This window comes from Chionomys nivalis, chromosome 1 (genome assembly GCF_950005125.1).
Source record: "Chionomys nivalis chromosome 1, mChiNiv1.1, whole genome shotgun sequence".
NCBI classification, from domain to species: domain Eukaryota; kingdom Metazoa; phylum Chordata; class Mammalia; order Rodentia; family Cricetidae; genus Chionomys; species Chionomys nivalis.
In genome coordinates this window covers 102674628-102696387 of record NC_080086.1, presented here as the reverse complement: position 1 = coordinate 102696387, position 21760 = coordinate 102674628, and the positions used below count along the sequence as shown (strand labels likewise).

Sequence of the window (21760 nt, the reverse complement as noted above, 5' to 3'; positions counted from 1 at the left end):
TCGCTTGACAGAACAGACTTTATTTTACCGTCTGATGCTCTACCTCTGTTCTGAATGCTGCATTTGTGTGGCAGAGCTACATAAAAACACGGCAAATCACAAGACATGGGGGAGTATGACCCATTTATTACTTATACAAAACTCTGAATTGATAAGCTATTAACTAAAATTCCAAGAGACACTAAGTTTAAAAGTCTTCCTTGAGTAAACATCATTTCTAAAATAGATCAAGGAAAGAAAAGCTCCAGTTCCTGAACCCAACTTCAAAGGGGAGAAAAAAACCACAATGTGTTTGCTACAAGGCACCATAGAAAAAGCATGCGGATGTATGAAGGATGCTCAGATGTAAGAAGGATGTTCAAAGGTGATGAAGGATATAAAGATGTATGAAGAACGTGCAGATATAAGAAGGATGTGCAGCTGTATGAAGGATGCGCAGATGTATGAAGGACGTGGAGATGTATGAAGGACGTGGAGTTGTATGAAAGACGTGGAGATGAATGAAGGACGTGGAGATGTATGAAGAACGTGGATATGTATGAAGGGTGTGCAGATGTATGAAGGACGTGGAGATGTATGAAGGACGTGCAGATGTATGAAGGATGTGCAGATGAAGGACGTGGAGGTGTATGAAGGACGTGCAGATGTATGAAGGACGTGGAGGCGTATGAAGGACGTGCAGATGTATGAAGGACATGCAGATGTATGAAGGACGTGCAGATGTATGAAGGACGTGGAGGTGTATGAAGGACGTGGAGGTGTATGAAGGACGTGCAGATGTATGAAGGACGTGGAGGTGTATGAAGGACGTGGAGGTGTATGAAGGACGTGCAGATGTATGAAGGACGTGGAGGTGTATGAAGGACGTGGAGGTGTATGAAGGACGTGCAGATGTATGAAGGACGTGGAGGTGTATGAAGGACGTGGAGGTGTATGAAGGACGTGCAGATGTATGAAGGACGTGCAGATGTATGAAGGGTGTGCAGATGTATGAAGGATGTGAGATATATTTCTACAGAACTGAAAGGTAGTTGGATGAGATGAACTAAGAATTAAACAAGGGGCTGGAAACAGCTCTTAGCTGTCAAGCCTGAGTGGGTAGACCACTGAGAAGGACGAGTTTGGAGCCATCATTAGGGCATCAGGATAAATGGTGTGGACCAGCACAAAGGGCAAGAAATATGTTCATTAAAGACTGAGTATGGCATAGGTATCATCCACATTCTTAATGATACCATTAGGTATCTTGGGAGCAATAACTCACAAAAGGACACAGGAGACAGGAGGGGACACCAGGTAAATTTTAGAGTCACCTGTAAATATGGGAAAGGTGGTACTGGTGATTTACCAATATTTCAGGTCAATAGTTATGTGCCCAACTTTAGGTTAAAAAAAAGGAAAAAATTTAATACCTTGCTGTATTTACCAGTTATTATATTTAAAATAACAGACTGTTAAATAGTACATGTTGCTGGTATTTTAAAGATTTTCCCCCTTAATTTACAACAAATAAATTATTCTGCCTAAAGACAAATGTACTTTAGATGAATGATTATAAAATAAAAACCCCTTTGCCCAGCTATATTTCCCTTGGGTATTTTTGCTTGTCTAAATGCTTGTTTTCACATCTGACTTAAAAGAAAAAAAAAGAATACGACAGAAACATGTGCTTACACACCTCACACATGCACACACACACACTCACACACACACTCACTCACACTCAACACTGCGTTAGTATTTGGTGGAATACATATGAAAGCGGTGTTCAGTTCAGAGAACCACATTTGTGGATCTGAGCAGACACTTGCTATTACCTTGTCCCAATATAGAAACATACTCAGAACACTGGCTCTTTAGCCCCAGCTCTAGCCCAGAGAAGGTGGCAGGGTCTAGTGAGATGGGCAGCACTGTGAGAGAGGGAAGAGTGTGGGAACAGGAGAGGAAATGAGGCAGCATGCCAGGTGGAGGTGGCTGCTCTTCCAGCCTGCAGGTGACACCAGGGCCTCCCTTCCCTTCCAGCAGCAGCAGAGCTGCTGATGTGAGTCTCCTACCAAACACCTCAGCTTGTCCCTACCTCTGTATTTTCCTGCAGCTCTCTAGTTCCCCACCCCAACTATGAACAATAACCAAGACCATGGCAGAAAATAACAATTCCCCCCTCCCCCACCAAGAGAATTTCCCCAACACTAAAGACCTAAGTTTCTCGGCTGAGTGACTCAGCAAGCAGACAGCAATCTATCTGGGCCAGACTACAAGCTGGAAGTGCATCCAGTGAGGCATGTTGGCCATGAGCGCATTGCTAGGATATGGCCCCTCCCCGTCTCAGGGGTAACCCCTCTAGGCAATGGCTAGGAGAGCATAGGCCAATGAGTGGGAGGCTGCTGAAGAACCTGCATTTTGTATTTACGCTCATGAGTCCTTACTGGGCTCTCATCTGGAGACCGGGAAGCATTTAGGTGGAAATTGCATTCCTTCAGAAACCCAGGGTTCTTCCAATTCTTTGTCCAGCATAGAGGAGGACATGAAACAGCACAGGGACCCCAAGATTTGAAGGTCACAAGCCCAAAGTCTTAGAAGCAAGTGTTAAGGAACGCACAGACACATCTGATCCACAAAGACTCTTGCCACAAGGTCCAGACTTGTGCTACACAGAACGATTCCTAACTCCGGGGAAAATCAAAGTCATGAGAAGTGACTCGGCTACAAACAGCATTTACATAGTTTCAACACTGTGAATGCCCAATTCTGACTTAACCGAAGTTACTGCCAGCTTCAGTGGGAAGGAAAAAGTCAAGAGCCAGCATGAAAGGCAACATCAGGAGAATTCTGTACCAAAATAATGAGCTACAAAGGCGGAAGTATTTCTGTGGGAGCCCCAGAGAAGCACAAACAAGGCAGGAGGAGAAGACGAGGTCTGATGGACAACCCTCCCACAGGCCCTACAGCAACATCTAATTTTAAGTGTTCATATTACTGTAATTTAAGAGAAACACAAACATTGTAATTGACAACTAGACAAACTTTAAGTGATAAAATTCTAATATTAAAACTATCTGATATAACCCAGTATGTTTGCACATAATTATATTTTGTTCCAAGAGCCTTAAGGGTGCTTACTGAGTCCCGGGGCTAAGACACCCCTCCTGTGGTGCCCCGCACACAGCCTCTCTCAAGCACAGAACCCAGGAACAACGCACTCACACAGACTGCAGCTGTAGAGGGAAGTTGGTATGTAGAAGATGATGCTGTGGGAAAAATGGCCCTACTCACTTGGACTCTTAAAAGTCAAAGGGGCACGGGCCTATATGTCTCAAAGCTGCCTGTGCATTTGGGAAGCTCAATTTTGTGTTTGTTGAAAGGTAATCATAATTACACCAGCAAGTTCTAAGTTCCAGCAGCTTCCCGCTCAGCATCGACTGACTATAGGGTAAACAGCTTACTAGACCCGATTACACTATCAGTGGGAGCAGGAACTGGGAACAGCCAGGACAGAGGTCACTTTCTGTCAGGAGGCAGCGGTGCTCTGAAGGTGCTGGAGAGTCCCACTCACAGGAGACTAATGGTGCTCAGTAACCTGTAACTCTTCCAAGCATGCTCTACTGACGGGGGTGGGGGGATTGGGGAGTGGGGGGGGAGTAGGAATTCTTCTCTTAATTTGTGAGCAATCTGGTTTGAATCTAAAACCATTAGATGACAAATTAAATCTTTGTGTCTAAGGAAAGATTTTTAGACCATATATTATGCCTGCATTTCAATAATAAGACTGAACACCGACCATGGAGCCTGATTTGAGTCAATAGAAAGTAAATCTGGGCCCATTTTACTAGCAGAGCTCCCTTCTTAGCAGAGTTTGGTGGTCAGTGACGCAGCTTTAGAGACAGGACCAGCTATAAGGAGCCAGGAGGAGACAGTGCAGGTGACAGAAGAAGGTCACCTTTTCCTAAGTTTCACCCTCTCTGAATCAGCACAAGTAGTACAAGCCCAATATGAGACCCTAAGATAGCGTCTGAAGAGCACACATGCTGTCCTGGTTGTGAAGCACAGGAGAGGTGTGAGCAAGAGTCAACGCTGAGGGAACACAGGGAAAAGACCTATGTAGAAGTGACTTCCAAAACATCTACTCATAGGGAGCCTGCAGATTAAGTTAAACAACACTGGGTCCCCAACAACAGGATTCAAATTTCAGTGACCTCTCAAATTACTCCACTGTGGTAGCATGAAGTGTGAACTTCCACAAACTCCCACTCCTATGTGAATATGAGCCAGGCTCAGGACCAGGGGCCATCATGTGCTTCTGTCAATCCTTTCAGAGATGGGCCTCATGGTCACCAGCTTACACAGCCCAGAGGCATACGGTGTGGCCACTCTCGCTTACATCCCAAGGCTAAACTCACTTCACAGAGTCGCTAATTAACAGGGAGGAAAAGATGAAAATGTAGCAGACAGAGGGAAGGGAGGCACCAAGCAGAGCTGGGAGAGGAAAAGGGACACTGCCACTGGTTAGGAATTTAGATGCAACTGAGAAAAGTCTAATCAACGAGCCCCAGGCACCAGTGAGACATTGTCTAAAAAACAGTGTGGACTGAGCCTGAGGAATGCAAGAAAGTTCAGTGCATTAACACACACACAAAGACCCTGTCCTCCACACTGTCTCCCAGGGGGATGAGCAGACTTCTGCATTTTTATCATCACAGGCTCTGCTGTATACCATGATGTTTAAAACAGCAAAATTGAATTTAGTCCAAGTACCCCATAACACCATTGTGACGAGGGCTCTGAGCACAAAGTATATCCCAATCTACAATCTAAATTAGTTTCACTCTCTTCTAGGAGCTTCAGGTCAGGAAAGTACAATGACCACTCCACATGGCTTGTAAATGACATTGTGGAACTGAAAAGGTCATAGGCTAATTGTCCTCAGGCTTGGCCAACAAGATCAATGTGACACTCGGGGAGAGAATACCAGCAGAGCCGGAAACCACACATTTCCTCCCTGTTACACACATGGTCACACACACTGGTGTACATTAGGGAGGTGTACAGCTACAGCACAAAGATGTAAATTTGAGTAAGCTTAAGTCATTGTTCAGTATTGGTTGATTATTCATGTAATGGAAACGGAAACATGAAACCATCTATGTATTTTACCTTAAAAGAGCTCCTAAGATTTAAATAATTTACCTAAAGATGCACTAGACCAGGAGGAGAGGCTGTTGGGGGAGGCTGAGGGAGAGAAGGCAGCAGAATGGTACAGTGCGTGTGAACTCCCACAGAACCACAGCACTGAGATGTCCCTACCTGTCCTTACATGGTACAGGTAACAGTGAAGATGAGGGGACATCTAAGTCACAACCAGTGCACAAGACAATTGCGAAGAAGAGCCTGGGTTCTGAGGAAGGCAGAAAAACCAGAGAGCACAGTGGGGCTCATGCACCTGTAGCTTACATTCAGCTGCCTAGTTGGAGAGCAGAGACAAAGAATAAGTAACCAGACAGAAAGCCCCTAGGAAGCCCCCAAAGCTCTGCCCACAGCCACACGGTCAGGTCCTTTACTCCACCATCCAGGTCCTGCATGCCTTCTGGGGGTGGGGGGGGCACGAGAGGAACTAGGACTAGGGAGGAACCCAGAGTCTTAGAAATTTGGAAAAAGAGGCACACCTCCCCACCTTGGCACAATATTAAGGCTGTGCTTACTTTTATGATTTTTCTGGCTGGTCCCTGTCTACTATCACCCCAGAAAAGGCAGGCAGGTAGCAGCACATGACCTCCCATAATGCCAAGTCAAAAACAAAAAGCACTTTTGTCTAGAATTAAAAAACTCTTGACCCAGAAAATCCTACAAAACCATGTAGATCACGAGGTTCAAATTTGCACGCTCATTTTAGAGCCCCTGCGAAACTGCCCAGGCCATCATGGGGTGTACATCCGAAAGATGTCACCTTAAAGAAGTCACGTGTGCCTGCTCCCCAACATGATAGTGAAGCGGCGCCCAGTGAGGGGCGCCCCGGCCACAATATGCATGGACACAGGGTTGGTGTTTCCTGTTGTAATATGAGCGGCAGGGCTGTGTTTTCGGCACCTGGCCGCCCGCACGGCTAGCTTTATACGAAATAATTACACGGAAACTGTATTCTTTTAAACACTGCCTGGCCCATTAGTTCCAGCCTCTTATTGGCTAGCTCTTACATATTGATCTAACCCATTTCTAATATTCTGTGTAGCACCACGAGCTGGCTTACCAGGAAAGATCTTAACCTGCGTCTGTCTGGAGTGGGAGAATCATGGCGACTGCCTGACTCAGTTTCTTTCTCCCAGCATTTTGTTCTGTCTACTCCGCCTACCTAATTTTTTGTCCTATTAAAGGGCTAAGGCAGTTTCTTTATTTAACCAATGAAATTAACTCCTCCATCAGTTTCCAAGAGTGCTGGGTTCAGAGAGTGACGCTGATACAGCACTTCTGCTGGGGTGTCCAGCACTGCCCACACCGGGTCAGAGGCCCCCCACTGAGGGCCCAGAGACAACAGCAAAACCCCAATCAGAATAGAAACAAGCAATAGCTATTTAGAAACAAAAGATTAAGTAAATTAGAACACAGAATATGTAGCCATTTAAAATACAGAGAACTTTCAACAATGTGGGAAACTAGCATTGCTATCTTCTAGAACCAGGGTAAGATTTCAGCATACATGGTACTCCTGATAATAAGGCATGCAACTTTAAAAGGACTGAGGAAATCTTCCCAATACTAAGATCACAGGGTGCAGCTTTCAACTTGACACCCGCTACCCCCATTTTCCAAACTTTCCACGCTAAGCACATTTTCTCTCAAAAGCAAGGGTAGGGGAACCCCAACAATAAAAAGATATACATTATTACCCATTAAATACAAAGCAACGTACTCATGCTTTCTCTGCCTTAGGACATCTTACCTTTACTTTCTTTTTCAGTGTAGACTTCTGTTTCTCCTCCTCCTCTTCAATTAATTTAAGTGCCAGTTCTTTATTAACTTTGGGCAGTTTCTGGTAAAGAGGGAACAGATGCACTGAGATAAACACATGCAGCACTAAATACTAGCAGTTCTGTGAGTGTGTGAGCTAACGATGGATGGCTCACTCTTATTTCTTACTTTATCATCCCACAGTAGGAAAGAGTGACGGAAGGAATAGCAGCAGGTGGGCCAAATGGCACAGAACCGTGAGCGGCCTGCTACTGGGAGCGTGCTCTCTCCAACTCATTGGGAAGCTAGCCATGGAGTCTGGGTCCCTTGGAATCGCAGACACCTGCCCTGCCCTCTGTCGCAGTTGTGGGAACCTCTGAAAAGTTCACTGCATTGCTCCTTGCTCCCTAAAGGTTGAATTCTCTTTTTTTTTTGTTTTTGTTTTGTTTTTTTCGAGACAGGGTTTTTCTATAGCTTTGAAGCCTATCCTGGAACCAGCTCCTGTAGACCAGGCTGGCCTCGAACTCATAGAGCCTGCCTCTACCTCCCAAGTGCTGTAAAGGTTGAATTCTTAATGAAAATTCTAGATGGGAGCTTGAGGACTCTCAGATAAGCAATGAGCTACCCACTGTCCTCTTCCACATCACGTTCCATTTAATGTACTAAGTAAAATACAACTCTGGCAGGTACACGCCTCCTCTGCTAAAACACACACACACTCGTAATCTCTCTCTGCTATTATAAATTCTGAACAACTGTGGATAATGGAACAAGTATTTTGTTACTGAGAGTGAGTGTATGAATATTTTAAACCAATGTTCAGTTGTAAGCATTTTATCACTAAGTGATTTGAGTCAATGGACGGGATGCCAAAGAGCCAGGAAAGCAGGAACAGGCAGACTGGAAGCTCCTCCCTGTCTGCACATGGTCTGGCTGGAACCACCCAATAGCAGTTCTTTGCCATGGGAACAGCAGGTAGTCCCAGCAGCAGAGGTAGAAACCACCCTGTAGCCCCTTCTTAGGAGTCTGGGTCCTCCTCACTAGACCACATCTTTCTTAATGCCTAGACCCAAAGTGGTAGGTGCTTCCCGCAGTTAGCACCTCTCTTACCCCGACCTCAGTGTTTCTGCCTTTCTGGGGCTCTAATGTCTGGTGGACAAAGTTATGTATATTCTAAATCCTTCTCATCAATACAATAGATGCTGCTGGTTTCCTGACTCTGTATTGGACATCCCAGGATGCAGAGAACCTGAGAACCAAGCACACCAGGAAACAGAGACAAATGGATTTCTAACGTCTGTCAAACTGAAAATCTCTGGCAACATCATCAGGTGTTCTTAGTGCATTGAGAACAGTTGCTGTAGATCACTGCCTAGTGTCTTAGCCTTTGGTTAAGATCATGTACATGTTATTCCCCAAACACTTGACCACCTTCCCTCATAACAAAGTACACCAAGAAAGCAAAAGATGTGAACTAAAAGATGGAGAACCATGGACATGATGGCAGACTTCTCAACGATTTTCCTCTGGCAAGCTCAATGCTGAGCAGAATTTTTACCTTTAATTGTACTCTCTGTGCGCGTGTTTCTTCTATCTTCTGCCGAATTTTATCTTTCCTATATTCTTCATAAGCAAATGGATTTACCATCAATTTTACCTTTTCAGAACAAAAGAATGAAATTAAAGAGAATTAATAGAGTAGCATTTATGTCCCACAACTACTGTACCAAAGAAAGTGGATCCCTCACAGAGCAGAAGTATGCTTTATGAAGGCTTAAATAAGGCAGAAGCAGCTATAGATGGTTTAGCATCACCTGAAATACCCAGAGCCCATATTTACCTTGTGGTAGAGTCTGATATCCATGAAAAATCCATGCATATAAGCCCGGAGAAAAGGGGATCCAATGAGATGTGTGAGCCCTGCAAGTTCACCAGAAGAGGGAAGAACTTTATGAAGTTGTCAGTGAAATGTAAGTTTTTCTTCCTTTCTTTATAACCTTTCTTTTTATTTTATGTGTATGGGTGCAAAACACTATTTATTTTATGTGTACAGACGGGTGTATGTCTATGCACCATGTGGATGCAGGACCTACAGAGACCAGAGGTGGGTGTTGGATCCCCTGAGACTGGAGTTACAGAAAGTTGTGAGCAGTCATGTGGGTGCTGAGACTTGAACCTGGAAGAGCAGTCAGTGTGCTCTTAACTACTGAGTCATTAAACCTTAAGTTTTTCTTAAACACAATTTAATTATAATACAGTTTCCCTTTAGAGTAAAATATTTAAGAACTAAAACTGTATTAAATAACTGTACTAATGCCATCCTCATTGTCTTAAATGTCTTAAGTGTAAAACTAATGGGAAAGGCTTAATGAACTACGACTATGGTAAAGAAAGTTCCTTATAATAGTGCTTCTTGGGTTTTGAAATAATTTGTTCATTTATTTACCGAAACAGGGTCTCTCTATGTAGCACTGGCTATACCGTAACTCTCTATGTAGACCTGAATGTCCTACAACTCAGAGTTCTACCTGCCTCTTCCTCCTGAATGCTAGGACTAGAGGCAGGTGCCACCTGCAGGGCTAACCCAGCTTGATTTTAAAGCAGTATGTTGGGAATCTACAGTAGGTTGCCACACACACACACACACACACACACACACACACACACACACACACACACTGTTAAGTAGGAACAGGGAAGCAGACCTAAAGCGGTATTGTCAACATTTCTAGAAACAAAGGGCACTGTCAAGGCCTGGTCTTCCCAAACACAAACAGCTGACAAACTTAATACATGTATGTATGACATTAAGACCCATGTTACTGGGCTGGGAGTATAGGTCTGGAGGAGCATGTGTCTAGCACGCACAAGACTGAATTCAATCACAAACATCTCTAGCACCACCAGGCATGGACTACAGAATACGGGACTACAATACAATCTCAGCACTGGGGAGGCAACCACAGGGAGGGGAAGGCTTTGAGGCCAGCCTAGGCTACAGATAGACTCTGCTCAAAGGTCTACATTATTCACACAAAGTTTCAGCATAGACTAAGGAGTTCATTATCAGTTGGTGTTCGGGAACCTTCTCTTACGCAGATTACACTTAGGATGGGAATACAGGGGCTGGTAAGAGAGAGGATGAGGTAAAGCAACTGCCATGCAAACCTGATGACCCGAGTTCGATCCCTGGAACCCACGTAAAGGTAGGACAAAACCAACTCTACACAGCTGTCCTCTGTCCTCAACATGCATGCTACAGAAACACACCATGTGTGAACGCAACAAGAAATTTAGAACAGGAACACATTAAGGAAACACATAGGAACTCTGCTATGTCAAAGAAATTAGTTCTGTTCAAAACATCTTTAGTTATGTTTATATGTGTCTGTACATGTGTGAGCGCAGGTGCTTGTATAATCCAGAAGAGGATGTTGGATCCTCTGGAGCTTGAGTGACATGTGGGTATAAGCTGCCTGATGTGAGTATGGGAACCCAACTCGGGTCCTCTGCAAGAGCAGTATGTGTTCATAACTGCTGAGCCATTTCTTCATTCCCTAGAAATTATTTAGGTACAAATTCTAGGTGTGTGTATGTGAGTGTGAGAGAGAGAGAGAGAGACAGAGAGAGAGACAGAGAGAGAGAGACAGAGAGAGAGAGACAGAGAGAGAGAGAGACAGAGAGAGAGAGAGACAGAGAGAACACACAAAAAACAAAACCATGGATGTTATGACACGGTTTATTTTCAAAAGAAACCATGTGTGATGCATGAAATACAGCTTGGTAGACTATCAAGTGACTTCCTTTCTTTTCTGTTTTGGTGGTGCTAAAGACTGAACCAAGAGGAGCCCTGTGCATGCTAGGCAAGCTCTGTACTGCTGAGATACAACTCTAGGCAGCATTTTATTTTTATTCAGAGATAAGGTCTCACTGAGTATCCCTGGCAGGGTTGGAATTTGAAATCTTCCTGCCCCCGTCTCTCCAGGGAGACTACAGGCATTTGCTATCACTATCATTCTGAACAACACGTGACTCTGACTTCCATAACTCGACCTGAAAATCAGACTGGGGAAAAACCATGTAGCAGTTTAAAGTAGTATGCATTTTGGAACAACAACGATGACAAAAGGCAAAATTAATTAGGGTGCTCTTTTATTGTAACTATAAGAGTTAATCAGAAAATACTTCCTAGAGGTCAATATATTAATGAAATTATAAGGATGGATTTTTGCATTGGAGCCTTAACAGAGATCCATAATGACATGTAAAAACCCACAACTTAAGTATGTTAAATTTTCCTCAGAGTATGTGGTCTGATTAATTACCCAAGTATAGATATATTTGCTAACGATGTCGTGTGGAAGGCCTTTGGGGAATTAAGAGTCTTGCTCTTTAGCGACTGATCTTACTATGGCTCTACCCAGTGAATGTGCCCAGTCAGACTGCAAAATCTAAACTTATCTTGATCCAAAATAGATCTCTTTGCAAACTGATTAAGTAAGGTGGTCACTATAGTCACGGAAAGCTTTGAGTTCCTAATTTAAAAATCTAGGCTCAAAAGCCTAAAACACTGGAGTGTCAAGTCAGTGCTCAGAAAGTTCTGACCTCTGGAGCACTTCAGATTTCGGTTGGAATATTCAGTCTGCATGAAGAGTCTTTTCTATTGGAAGGCTCGAACCCTCTAAGCCTTGGATTAGGTTCTTCATGAATAGATTTAAAAGAGACCCAAGAACCACCTGTGTACAGTCTGCGAGACCTGAGTTACTGTGCTTCCATTTCTCACATTCTCGAGGCCACGTTCCGCTCACAGAGACCCGGGGAGCACCCACTCTCTGGACAGGTCATCAGTGTGCTGAAAGAAAGCCGCTCCCAGTGACGGCACAGGGAGTGTCAGCCAGCTGATATTCCCTAAGCCTTTTTCTGAGTAGAGATTATAAATTTGAAAAAAAAATTAAAAAAAAAAGAGATTATAAATTTGATCATTTAGAACATTTTTGACATCTAATTTGGCAGAAATGGGACATTTGGAAAATCAGATAAAAATGGCTCAATCAATTCTAATGTTTAAAACTCCTAAAAGTGGAAATAAGACAATTTCAAAAATAATTTTTAGCACATTTTACCTAAATTTTCAAGGTCTTTCTTGGTGACGAATTTGTAGTCATCATACACTGTGCTCTCTGGATTCTCTTCTAACTCTTCTGTCAAGTTGTCCAGGAATGAACACCACCTGGGTGCAGGACCCAGAACCTGGGGGGAGTTATTGAAGGTACTGTCAACCACAACACCTTAGAGCCAGCGTTCTTTAATCATAGCTGCGTTTGTTTCCTTCAGAATAAAGAGAGCCACAATATATGTAAACATGGCAGAGAATATAGTGGGAAAAGAGTAAACAAAGTGGGAGAATTTAGGCTGGAAAGATTACACTGTTACATTAAACTATAAAAATACAGACAAGCAATTCAGATAGTTTCTTCCTTTACCCATCATGTGACTCACTGAAGAGTGCTGGACCTCTATAACACATATTTAGCACCAGGATTTTACAAAAGCTTGTCGACCACAACAAACAAAAGTCTAAAGTAAGCATTACCCACTTTCAAGATTTTTCACTACTTGATAATTCTATCCTAATTTTATGTGGCCTATTTAAATATCATTAAAGTACTTAGCCAACCGAACAATGAGGATCTCAGTTTGATCCTCAGAACCCATGATCAAAAACAAACCCCAAAACTCAGGCACATAGCACGTGCTTGCAAGCCCTGCACTGGGGAAATGGAGAAAGACAGACCCTTGGGGCTCACTAGTGGAGTCTAATAGTCAAAAAAAAAAAAAGGATGGCGCTTGAGGATTTATATCTGAGGTTGACCTCTGACCTTTACACATATGCACACACGTGGGTATTCACCCCTCCCCATATATAAACACATACAAAATTGAATTCTAGACTATACCAATAGCAATGTATTATATTTTCAACAACGGTTGAGAGTGTAAGAGATTTTAAATGTTCTCATTAAAAAAACAAGCATGGTCCTAGCCAGTCTAAAATAAACCTTAGTACACCAAAAATACTGTATATAATTAGTACCTACACTTTTATTTTCATACCCGGACTCTGTCAGGCCTGACCTAAAGTAAATAACCATTAGGCAGCCCAGGGAAAGGCTAGGAGCACAGGCAGAGCTTATGGCAAGCTAATACAACATGATCCCACTCCTTCCTACAACACTGTGATTGCTGGGTAGTTTTTTAGTGTTGACAGTATCTCTCCCTGCACCAGGCCACACCCATTGAGATCAGTGCTTAGTTCACGGGAAATGTGCTCATTCCCTGGGGATACTACAGACAAGTGAACCCAGGACCCAGGGTCAGCACCGTGGAACTTCCCTGACACCTATTTACTTCAGCATAATTATACAGGGGAGAAACCAGAATCATAATGGAAGCTATGAAATCAGGTTTTAGCTTTTTGGGATGGTAGGAGGAAGAGGCAAAACAAAGGAGAACAGCTCTTGTTAACACCCTCTTCAATTAAAGGTGGCACGTGGAGGGGAGGCCCAATACACTATCATAGAGACCATGGGGCAAAGAACATGAAAACCAAGTCTTAAGGAGCACAGAGGAACCGTACAGACCAGTTTCCCACCACTACAAACTTATATTATTTTAAATCATAAGTGAAATAGTCTGATTCCAAACACACATAAACCTTCAAGAAATGCAACACATTTTTAAAAATTCACAAAGGACTCTCTCTCTCTCTCTCTTTTTTTTTGGTTTTTCGAGACAGGGTTTCTCTGTGGTTTTGGAGCCTGCCCTGGAACTAGCTCTTGTAGACCAGGCTGGTCTCGAACTCCCAGAGATCCACCTGCCTCTGCCTCCCGAGTGCTGGGATTAAAGGCGTGCGTCACCACCACCCGGCGCAAAGGACTCTCTTAAAGGAACTGCTGTGGTTTAAAGTAATTGTGGGGCAGTAGCTTGAAATCAATAGACACCTATACTCAACATCACAACATACAGAGTGCTTTTTGGCCATGATCCCTCTGAAGTTTAAACTTTACACCCAGAGTAAAGATATAGATAGTGTACACGTAAGTGCACACACCCTAGGCACATACAGCAATGTACCAAGTCCAAAGGCATCTGCAGGAATCTCAGCTGAAATAAACCCAGTGACGAGTTAGCTGCTCACAGGTCCTGGCAGAGCTGAGCTGCGAACCCGAAGGAGCAAAGTGTTCCCAGCAGGCCTTTCTTCTTTTGGACAGGAGAGAAGAGCTCCACTGTCGCTATTCTATAACATAAGGTCCCGAGGCCCAAACCACAGAGACATGAGCCCCTCGTTGGTTTTCTTAACACTGAATTCTTTAGTACCTAGGCCAGTCTCCCAAGCTGCAGGTGCTCGGCAGGTATGGGACAAAGCGTGTACAGGTTGTACACATGCAGGCTCTACAATTGAAAATGTCTGGCAAAACTATTTCCAAATGGTCTCTTTTTCTTATTCAGATGAAAACATTTATGGGTCTTATAAAACTGTCAGATATAAGATCATTTTTCGATGAACGTCAGATCTATTTTGACTGTGGTGCAAGAGACTCCTGGCCATCAGGAGACCAGTTCCAAGTCTCCTGCCTACATCAAACCATGCAGGTGCTGATGAAGCAGCCTGCTTATGCCTGTAAATTGGAAGTGTCCTCCAATATGTTTTAAATCACAGTAAAGATCTGCTGAGCAGATGTGCTCAGTCCCCATCACTGTGAAAGTCCATCTGTAGATTATTTATGAAAGTAATACTTTAAATTGTTTTTTGTTTTTCAAGATAGGGTTTCTCTGTGTAGCCTTGGCTGTCCTAGAATTCACCCTGTAGACCAGGCTGGTCTTGAACTCAAGAGGTTCACGTGCTTCTGCCTCACAAGTGCTGGGATTAAAGGCATGTGCCACCATGCCCGGTATAATATTTTAATATATTTTTTTAAATTTTGGTATAGGGTGGGGCTGGAGAGTGTTTATCGCTACTGCAGAGGATCTAGGTTGAGTTCCATCAGATGGCTCACAATGCCTGTAACTCCAATTCCAGAGAACCTATTGCCCCTCCCCCCCCACACCTTCTAGCCTTCTCAGGTTCCTACACAGATGTGGTACACAAACTCATGCAGGAACACACACATACACACATAAAAAACCCTCATTTTAAAAGCTAATATGATATAAGTGCAGCCGGGCAGTGGTGATGTACACCTTTAATCCCAGTGCTTGGGAGGCAGAGGCAGGTGGATCTCTGTGAGTTCGAGGCCAGCCTGGTCTACAAAGCAAGTTTCAGGATAGCCAGGATTACACAGAAAACCCGATCTTGAAAAACCAAAAAAGTAAACAAATAATAAGGGCTATGTAAATAATTATTATATTATATTCCTTAGGGCAAAGTGACCCTCAAAGCCCCCAAATTAAACAAACAGACCAACCCAAATGTTATATAACAGTTTCCTCCAAGACTGAAACAGTCCGTTCTGAAGAGACGCACTACAACTCAAAATCGCTCCCAGACAGCCGGGCGGTGGTGGCACACGCCTTTAATCCCAGCACTCGGGAGGCAGAGGCAGGCGGATCTCTGTGAGTTCGAGACCAGCCTGGTCTACAAGAGCTAGTTCCAGGACAGGCTCCAAAACCACAGAGAAACCCTGTCTCGAAAAACCAAAAAAAAAAAAAAAAAAAAAAAAAAAAAAAAAAAAATCGCTCCCAGAAAGTTCCTGAAACTGCTTGGATTCACTAAGCTCCTACCTGTCAGAGTAAACAACAGAAGCTGAGAGTCTCTCTCATACAAGGAAGCAGCAGAAAGCAGCCGTGCTGCCTGAAGAGGTTCAGCTCAAGAGAGGCACCTGGGAAGGACGCTCTCCAACCTGGTGAGCTGCTGGCGGCCTCTGCAGTGCTCTGAGTTCCCAGCTCACTGAGCTGACACCTGTGCTGGGTAGGCTTTGGTGATGCAGTTGTCTTTTGAGGAATTTCTGCTCCTGTAAATAACTCCTCACCCGTATTCCTGTAAATAACCCAAGTAAAACTCATGGTCCTCCAAGCCGGACTTTGGTCTGTCACAGGTTCTCTCTCTGGGGTAGGTAAACGTGTGTGCTGTGTATCCCCAGGAAAAATTTTGTCACACAGCACCACGTCTGTATATACTCAAGAGGGAGACCATGTTTTTGCAAGTATTTCCAATCTGTAGCTCACTGACTGCAGGGGAGAGAACTACAGCTATAGAGTCGGACCTGACGAACCAAGGAAAGAATGGATTTCAAGCTCCAACTTCTCTTTGGGATGGTCAGACCAGCTCTAAATTTAGTTTTCCATTCTTCTTTTAAAAAAATTATCATTACATTTATTTAATTAGTGTGCGTGGGGGGGGCAAGATGTCATATGGAGGGCAGAGGACAATCAGCAGATAATGGTCCTTTTTATCAACATGAGTGCTCCAGGGATCAAGGTTAGGTTGTGAGGCTTAGTGGCAGGCACCCTTTACTTACCGAGCCTTCTTACAGACCCTTGTCATGTCTGTGACCTTTCTTTTGATTAAATACCTGGATTTTCATGGAGCTGTATTAATCTGTCTCTCAGGAAACAGGTCTACTTATGATAAACAATCTCTACAATCAGACTCGTGGACATTACATTCTATAGTAGAAAATATTCCCACGAAAACCAAACTTAAACCTAGTGGTGACTTTATTAAGCACATGTCCCACTTCCTTTTCAGAGAAAACCTCACAGTCACCGTAGGAAGAGGAGCCTACTCAAAGTAACTGCATGCTTATCCAAGCCAGCACTTTTTTATAGGCCTACCATTAAGTTGCAAAAACCATGGTCGCGTCTCTGCTGTGCTTACAATGACTGCATATTAACATATCAAAGTCCCTTGCTGTCTTTCAAGGCATAACATTACATGTCAGCTAATCCTTAGAGATATATTGATTTACAAAGTTTTGGTTTTACAACGTGAGGAAAACTTACTTTTTTTAAAAAAACAATCAATGGACATTATCATTCCATCAACCATGTCATGTTTTCTGGGCTAGGAGCTGCAGTTCAGTGGCAGAGAATGCACTTAACACATTCTAGATGTGATGGAGGAAGGCCATTGGTTAAAAAATAAACTGCTTGGCCCTCATAGGTTAGAACATAGGTGGGTGGAGTAAACAGAACAGAATGCTGGTAGGAAGAGGAAGTGAGCTCAGACTCAATAGCTCTCCTCTCTGGGGCAGATGCGATGAAGCTCCGACCCAGGATGGACGTAGGTTAAAATCTTCCCAGTAAGCGCACCTTGGGGTGCTACACACATTATTAGAAATGGGCTAGTCCAGGTGCGAGAGTTAGCCGAGAAGAGGCTAGATATAATGGGCCAAGCAGTGTTTAAAAGAATACAGTTTGTGTGTTGTTATTTCGGGGCATAAGCTAGCCAGGCGACCAGGAGCTGGGGGCGGCAGGAACGCAGCCCGCAGCCCCCACAACATAGATGCTGAGGGATGAGATGCTTGGTGGGCAAAGGCTGCCTAGCCTGATGCCTGAGTTCCATCCTTGGTACCCACATGGTGGAAAAAGTTGTCCTCTGACCTCCAGATCTCAGTAGCCACAAACATAAATATGGACAAAGTAAATAAAAATAAAAAACTATGTTTGCTGACTCCCAGCAGGCCAAGTTGGACTACAGAATAAGTTTATCACTCGGCAGTCATATGAGTTAACTACTCAGTTATTTTAACTGTTTTCAGGATATTCTAAAAACAGACAGAAATACAAATTCTGAGATTAGAGCTACAATCACCACCAGCACTGGTGACTTTAAGGGGTAAAGTCAGACTCAGTGGGGCTTAAACTTAGGTACAGATAGGAAGCTGCTATTCTCACTGTGAAGCCGTGCATCTTTATTGCAAACAACTGGAGCCAGAATTACAGCCCAGAATTTTTGGCATCTTAAAAAATAATAATACAGCAAATATACCATAGGTTATATGAAATCTCAATGGATTCTGGGTTAGTGGCCCATTATTAAACTCATTGAGAATGTCTACAGAAGAGTCACATATATTCATACCACTTATTTGGGACAAAATAAAGATAAAATAAAGAACCTCATCATTGTCAATCTAGGTCAAGCTTGCGCTCTAAGGAGTCAGGTTGGTTATAAAAAAGAAAAGTTCTTTTTTATATATAAAAATTACAGGTAAGAAAGAGATGAAGACACTGTACTAAAATAAAAATATACATACTAAATACAGGTCCATGTAGTAAATATATACTAAACTTAGTTAAGCTATAATGCAAATATTATGGACTATTTTTATTCATGATAATTTTTATGCTTTATAGTATGATTCTTTAGGGAGAGAATAGATTTTTGTAAATTATGATGTTCAACTCTAGGACAAACTCATAAGAAAATTTCCTCCTACAGCTTACTCCATGTTAGCTGCATGACCACTGTCCCGTATGTGTTTTCAATTCTCACAGCTGAGGCTTAATGAGCATCACAGACTGGGTGAGCCAAAGGGAGGGGCTGTCTTTGAGCATGTAATTGTGTTTGCAGCATAATGAGCTACCTAACTGCACATCCAAGTTTACATGCATTAGCCTGAGCAACTGTGAGCCACTCAAAGGTGCACTACTCTGCTGTAGCCTTTTGTCCCCTGTTCCTAAGACTCAGGTTAACTTCACTATGATTTAACCTCAGGGCTTAACACTTGTTTTATTTCTTGGGAACAAGTTTAGCTTAGGCTGGCCTCAACTCATAGTGTACAAGAAGATGACCTTGAACTACTAATCATCCTACCTTTGCCCCTCAGGTGCTAGAATCACAGACCTGGACTACCCTCACTGCAAGGCGTACTTTGGGAAAGGAGAAAAATGATCTGTAATTTAATCTTGATTTGGTTTAGAAATGTAGTATGTAGTTTAGACACTGAAACCAATAAGAAAAATAAGGCCAAGTGAAACAAACAGACCTGTAAACAGGGTGCTTTCTCCCCGTCCAATGGTCAAGGGAGACCTAGTCTACGCAAGGCTCTGAAAGTACAAATGAGCATGAGGCAGCATGTCTGCATTCAAGAGCCAGGGGAGACGACATCCCTGGCAAACAGTTAAATACAAAATTAACATCAATATAAGAACTACAAGGAGCTTTCAGTGAGTAAGGCTGCTCCAACCCCAAGCCTTGTTGTGTTGAGAATACATGTGGTCGGCAAGAGCATGCAGAGGCGGGCGGCAGTGAGAAGGGGCAGGTACAGTCCCTTGGTGCATCTAGGACACAAGGAAGTGGGTGCAGGAGCTAGTAAACACCTAAGGACACCAGAGGACATAACTCTGGAAGAGAACCCCGAGCTGCAGCACATGGCTATGGGGCTGTATGGAACAAAGGGGGAAGTGACTCAAGCTGTGGAGCTGAAATGACAGCTGGTCTAGATGTCAGGGCCCTTCCTAGTCCCTTGAATGCCAGAGGCCAAGCATGCATGGCTGTGCTTCTACTTCGGGAAGAACCTAGGAGGTATTCTCTGGAGAAAGCCAAAGGGCCCAGAAGGTCCTAGGTCTTGGTATCTGGAAACTGGTTCAAAAAGTCAAGAGGAAAACTTCCAGGGGAAAAAGACAAGTCGCATGGGGCTTCCCCAGGCAGCATCCCACTGCCTCACGCTCACACAGGAACCCCAAGTGCAGTCACAGCCTCACTCTCAGAGGATCCCCAGGAACAGCCATGGATGGCCTCATGCTCACACGGGATCCCCAGGTGCAGCCACAGCTGGCCTCGTTCTCACAAGGGACCCCCAGGAACATCCACGGATGGCCTCGCTTTCACACAGGATCCCCAGGAACAGCCACAGCTGGCCTCGCTCTCATATGGGATCCCCAGGAACATCCACGGATGGCCTCACTCTCACATGGGATTCCCAGGAACAGCCACGGCTGGCCTCGCTTTCACATGGGATCCCCAGGAACATCCACAGATGGCCTCACTCTCACACAGGATCCCCAGGTGCAGCCACAGATGCCCTCACTCTCACACAGGATCCCCAGGTGCAGCCACAGATGGCCTTGCTTTCACACAGGATCCCCAGGAACAGCCATGGATGGCCTCACTCTCACACGGGATCCCCAGGAACAGCCACAGCCTCACTCTCACACAGGATCTATAGGCAACACTCCATTGCCTCATTCTTACACAAGAATGGATTGTTAAAGATGGCCAAGACCATCAAGTGAAAACAACTTCCGCTGAGTGACGCCTTTAATCCCAGCACTCGGGAGGCAGAGGCAGGAGGATCTCTGTGAGTTCGAGGCCAGCCTGGTCTACAAGAGCTAGTTCCAGGACAGCCTCCAAAGCTACAGAGAATCCCTGTCTCGAAAAAAAGAAAGAAAAGAAAACCACTTCCAACAACATAGAGAAAGAGAGTAAAGCTAGAGTAAAGCTAAGCAGAACCCCCCCCCCAGCCTAAACTCCATTAAGAGAACTGTAGATGAGGAAATTGTTACACTGTGAACAGGCACTGAGGGGGAAATGGGCGGAGACATGTGATGAAGAGGAGGTGGGCAGGCCATCCCTAACTGAAGTGACTGAACAGAGACCCAAACAGAGAGACTGCAGAGCACATCTGGCAACTCCCTGTCCTGTGTGAGGTCAGCAAAAAGACGTGCCAGGTACAGCCAAAAGGGGTCATCTTGCAGGTCACTGCAAGCCTTACTTTTCTGAGCGAGACAGAAGCCATCAGAGGCCTTGGCACAGGACTGACATGATCTGACTTGCATTTACAAGATCACTCTGATAGAGGCTGGGAGACTTGCTGGTTCCAGGCATTTAAAGAAATCTCTGTTCAATCATTAACTGACAATTAAGCAAGGCAAACAGAGACTTCTGGAGCTCCATATAACAAGGAAAGCAGACTTTATAGTTAGCCCAGGAGCCTTACCAAACAAGCAACAACAAACTCGGTGGGGTGAGCGAAGGTCCACAATCTCCACATTCTCTTTAAAGTTTCTAGTTTTCAACAACAACAAATGACAAGACATGGGGCTGAGGGGACACATCATGTGCCAGAGATGGGAGAATAGAAAGAGCTTCCTGCGTGAAGTCATAAAGATACTCAGCGACTAACAAATGGGGGAGGGGAGCATTATACACACAGAACGAACTAAATCTATCACTTGGCAGGAAGTAACACACCATAGCAAAGATGGGCCCTGAAAACAGGTAAAAACCAAACCAACCATTTACATGAAATGTTCAGAAACGGCTCTCTAGTGACGGAAGGAGACTGCGGAGGAGGGAGAGAAGAGAGACAGAGAGGGAGGCTTCCTTTTGGTGTGAAATACTCTCAAGTTAGATGGTGGTGACCACTGCAGTATTCTGAATATACAGAAGCCACTAGATTATACCCTTTAAAAAGCAAACACTAGATTTTTTTTTTTTTTTTTTGGTTTTTCAAGACAGGGTTTCTCTGTGGTTTTGGAGCCTGTCCTGGAACTAGCTCTTGTAGACCAGGCTGGTCTCAAACTCACAGAGATCCGCCTGCCTCTGCCTCCCAAGTGCTGGGATTAAAGGCGTGCGCCACCACTGCCTGGCCAAAGTTGTTGTTTTTAAAAATCTATTGAAGGATTGTATGGTGCACTTAACTAGAGGATTCTCCTCTGCCATTCCTGCCTTTCAGATGGGGACATCTCTAGGGCTTCGGCCAGAGCGCCTGTGTATGCTGTGAATATGTTTTATTACCATTGGTTAATAAAGAAGCTGCTTTGGCCTATGGCAGGGCAGAATAGAGCAAAGAAGGAAATCTAAGCAAAGATAGAA

The 21760-nt window shown here is 44.1% G+C and overlaps 1 protein-coding gene across 1 annotated transcript in view; it reads right to left on the bottom strand.

Annotated features, from left to right (window-relative positions):
- The window catches only part of Nol10 (nucleolar protein 10), an 88951-nt gene that overhangs the window by 16680 nt on the left and 50511 nt on the right, over positions 1-21760 (bottom strand). The window contains exons 14-17 of the mRNA XM_057789265.1: positions 12063-12189; positions 8780-8859; positions 8498-8596; positions 6932-7021 (exon numbers count right to left, since the gene is read on the bottom strand). Coding sequence (XP_057645248.1) covers positions 6932-7021; positions 8498-8596; positions 8780-8859; positions 12063-12189 — 396 coding nt within the window. The remainder of the gene's footprint in view (positions 1-6931; positions 7022-8497; positions 8597-8779; positions 8860-12062; positions 12190-21760) is intronic.